The sequence below is a fragment of the Echinococcus granulosus genome, assembly GCF_000524195.1.
Source record: "Echinococcus granulosus chromosome Unknown EG_S00213, whole genome shotgun sequence".
Lineage (NCBI taxonomy): Eukaryota > Metazoa > Platyhelminthes > Cestoda > Cyclophyllidea > Taeniidae > Echinococcus > Echinococcus granulosus.
In genome coordinates, this window is record NW_020170593.1 from 21,766 (window position 1) to 26,061 (window position 4,296).

At 44.5% G+C, this 4,296-nt stretch overlaps 1 protein-coding gene across 1 annotated transcript in view; it reads right to left on the minus strand. All coding sequences in view use genetic code 11, as the record gives it.

Moving 5' to 3' along the window:
- EGR_10367 (hypothetical protein) overlaps window positions 1-4,296 on the minus strand; it is a gene marked incomplete at both ends in the record, with an annotated part of 10,636 nt that overhangs the window by 851 nt on the left and 5,489 nt on the right. Inside the window, 4 exons of the mRNA XM_024499616.1 lie at window positions 609-666; window positions 1,272-1,464; window positions 1,518-1,552; window positions 1,587-1,627. Coding sequence (XP_024345964.1) covers window positions 609-666; window positions 1,272-1,464; window positions 1,518-1,552; window positions 1,587-1,627 — 327 coding nt within the window. The remainder of the gene's footprint in view (window positions 1-608; window positions 667-1,271; window positions 1,465-1,517; window positions 1,553-1,586; window positions 1,628-4,296) is intronic.

A 4,296-nucleotide genomic window follows, 5' to 3' on the forward strand; every position in this document is an offset into this window, starting at 1 on the left:
AATGCGTTGGCTTGGTGATATCGCAAGACACCAGGTTATGCTCCTAATCGTCCATCGTCGGGAAGTAGCGCCTCACACAATGTACTAGTTCCCACTGTTAAAGCATTTTATCCACCAAAAAGATTTACAAAGTCCTTCAATTCACGAATTCTTGCCTTTTTCTACATTTATTTTGCTTTATTTATAAGAGCTGCCCAAGACCCACGCTTTTCTTTTAATCTTGGCACGTATGAAGTGTCACCAATCCGAATGCTGTCTTTCTGTTTGTGAATTTGATCTACAAACGCTTTCCAATTCCTTGCATTAAAGGTTATACTGCATCTCCATTATGCTCATCTGTGGTCCGATTTGCGATACAGTTGCGTGTATTCCGCACATGTCCAATGATAGACTTCCAATTGCATCAAGAGTGTGTAGGGTGTATGAAGTGGGTGCATGATGCCTTAATGGAGCCTAAAGCTAGGGGCAAATTTTGCCCTCAGATAATCCGACGCCAATCTACTGATAAATGCCACTAATGTATGCAATAGCAAGCAAAGGAACTGTGCACCTCCAGTTTGATTATTGTCTACAAGTGTATCGAAATTTGGCTCCTGTCATTCTCCTACTTCGCAGGGAGTCACAATAATTCTGGCCGTTATATGACATTAATTGACATATATGTTCCTAGTAAAGGAATGAATTTTAAAACTTCTGTTATTATGCTCGCGAAAAGAGAGGATTTTTGACATCTTTTATGACCGAGTATAAAAGGCCTGAAAGTTAGTACACTAAGGGCAAATTTAAAAGCATTGAAGGCGACGTACATTGGGCTCGTATCAATCTAAGCTTATACGCAATTTAAATTTGTTTTAGAGATCAAAAAAGAAAGAAATTCAGCCGTCTTTCACGTCAGGTAAGATACCTCTTAACAACCATTCAGAGCTGTAGGTTATTTTGTAGAGATTGAATTCAAAAAAGCAGCCAAGAAAGAGTTGAAACGCTAATTAAAGTGTTGCATTTAAGCACAAGCAAAAAAACACAAATAATTAACGCCGAGCCGTTTGCACAGGTCTACTCATCTTCCACGCATCGCAGCCACACTATGGACTACTCAAGGTCACTCGAAGGCCTCTCAACGGGCGGCACATAGGTGTTCATTCATCTATACCCACGCACCATGCATTGACCGCAATAGGCGCTTTGTCGGGCTTTTGTATCACAATTGTTTGGGGCTCGCCAAAGTATTGGTAGTAGGCCTATATTTGGCGCATTCCGAATGGGTGCCATACGTGTGCGACTTCTAGACTAACTGTCACGAATATGTGACATGTGTCATTGATCAATTTATAATGAATGCTTTGTGCATCAGAAATGGATGGTTTAATTTTACGAGGATCTATTGCATCATCTTTTGTATTTAAGTGTGGAGACTGGTTAGCTTGGAGAGAGGAGATAGAGGAAACTTGCCAAATGCTGCCTGTCCTCTAGATAAGCATAAACACGCAATTTACTGCAGCAAGATTAGCTCAATTTACAATTCAGCTAGTCTGTTATTAATTGTTGCATGTTTCTAAAAGAAATCTTAGGACAAATTAGAAGGGTACCTCAAGAAATGAAATAGGTTTATAATATGGACTGCAATTTTCTGAATGAAAAGGCAATGAAGTTGTGGCGAAATCAGCGGGCTCCTTAAAACTTTTACATTTCTAAAGCTTCTAGGTTGCAAAATGAAAGATCATTTTTTGAAACGTATTGCTTTCAATGAATAGTGCACCTTATAATGAAGGGCATCAAGCCCAGCATGATACTAATTTTCTTCAAGAAAAAAACCCTAGACCATAGGCACACAATGTTGTGTAATACTTACGTTGTTTTAATGTACATTTCAGGGAGAAGGCAAGCAAAAAAAATTCGAATCTCGAGGTTGGATTGTCCTTTCCCGTACTTAGCACCTACAGCTCCCCTCCTTCTTGAACATTGTATTTTCCCTCCCCATCTTGTCACCTTTAATAAAGATGTCCAAAGCGAATCAACCGGGCTTGTCTAGGAACGCTAGGAATTGGGAAGCGGAGACCGAGGGGTCTCGCTCCACACTGGTGGCAGCGCCCGCTGACCTACCCCCTTTCGAGGAAGATATGAATTTCGAAGAGTGGCTCTTAACTGCCAAATTCAACCTTCCTCTCCCTCCCCGTTGTCAAAGAATACCTCTCATCCTTTCCGCCCTCCCTCATGATTTATTCGTGGCCGCAGTCGGAGCTGGCATCACCCACGACACGGACGTTGACCAATGCTGTGAAACATTGGCTCAACTGGTCATCGATTGTGAGGAGGAAACCCTGGCTAGGGACTTCTTTCAGTGTTTTCAAAAAGCTGATGAGGCCGACGAAGAGTACGCCAGGAACCTCCAACTCCTGGCGGAACGTGCGTTCCGCGACTGCCCCCAAACAAGATCACCAATTGGGTTAAAGTCCAGTTTAAACACGGAGTCCGACCTTCCATCTTGGCTGAGAAGCTCTGCGAAGCAAAGACTAACTCGCTGGACCAATTTGTCAAGCTCGCAACCATGAAGCGGCAGAAACTCCGGGGGCCCAGACTTTCCGGAAACCGCAAAACTGGTCAAATGCAGCATTCTCGTACCATGCTTCCCCGCGCTATATCCCTAGAAAAGGTGAACCTTCCTTTTCCCTTTCCTGTCTACTCCCAAATGGCTCCCAATCTTATAAGAGAGTTCCTGGTAAACTTGAAGGACGTTCCTGTAGTTTTCTTCTCGACTCCGGTGCAGCTGTCAATTGTGAACCTCCAAGCCTTCCCTACCCTTTGCAACGGGGTTAAGATCCTCTCCCCTTCTACAAAATTGCGTTCAGCAGAGGGAAAGGAGATACTAGTCGATGGAGAGACATCATTAAAAGTCTGCATAGGGAAGAAAACTTGGACAGTAAAATTCATTGTGTGTCCAGAACTGGCCTGGGACGTAATACTTAGTGCCGATTTCCTACGCTACACCAAAGCCGTCCTAAATTTTGCAGAAGGAACCTTTTCCACTCACGAAGCCACCGGGGTCAACACAGATACCCCTCCACCGAAAGACGACGCAGATGACATCTGCAATGCCATTTTTGAAGCTGCAGCCATTCCCATGAACAATCTGGATGACCTTTGTGCGCAGCTGACTCACATTTCCAACTACGAGAGAAAAGAACTCCGTCAGCTCCTACTTAAGTATGCGAACATCTTCTCATGGCAAGGTGTAAGACTGGGACGCACAAATGTTGTCAAGCATAAGATTAATACCGGTGAAGCTAGGCCCATTTGGCAACCACCCAGACGTATTTCACCTCCTTTGCTGGAAGAAGTAAACCGTCTGGTTGAAGAGATGCTCCGAGATGAGGTCATAAAGCCATCCAAGTCATCATGGGCCTCTCCCATAGCGCTGGTAAAGAAGAACGATGGCAGTCTGCGGTTATGCATCGACTATAGGAAGTTGAATGCTGTAACCAAGAAGGATGCCTTCCCCTTTTCCACATAAATGGCTCACTACATGGATCCCAGTGTTTCTCCACCTTAGATCTAAAGTCGGGATATTGGCAAGTAGAGGTTGCAGAAGCAGACAGGGATAAAACGGCTTTTATTTTGCCAAACGAGCTTTATGAATTTCAAACTATGCCCTTTGGACTCTGCAATGCAGCGGCTACCTTCCAACGCCTCATGCAAACAGCTCTGATCGGCCTATTCCCAAAGCGTTGCATTATCTATCTGAAACTAGAGTTGGACCGCCTACGGGATGCAGGGCTAACCCTGAAGCCGAAGAAGTGCCGTTTCCTACAACGCTCAGTCACCTTCCTGGGACATACAGTCTCTTCGAATGGAATAGCCGTCACCGACGACCGTGTACAACAAGTGATGACATGGCCTACACCAATCAACCAGACAGAGCTCCGCAGTTTCCTAGGTCTAGCAAATTATTACCGGTGTTTCGTAAAGGGCTTTGCTAAGATTGCCAGCCCACTGCATAAATTAACCGAGAAGCAGGCTAAAAAGAATTTTAAATGGGAGAAAGAGCATGATGAGGCGTTTAAAGAACTGAAGAGAATGCTCTGCTCCACTCCGATCCTAGCATTGCCAAACTTCGAATCGAACGCTCCACTGTTTATACTGGATACAGATGCGAGCGACGTGGCTGTGGGCGGTAAACTCTCACAAAAGGACATTAAAGGCAGAGAACACGTCATCGCCTACGCAAGTACAAGGCTCAGTAAAAAATGAGACAGAAAAGTGCAACGCAACATGAGCTGTTCGCCATCTACTCAATGGTTC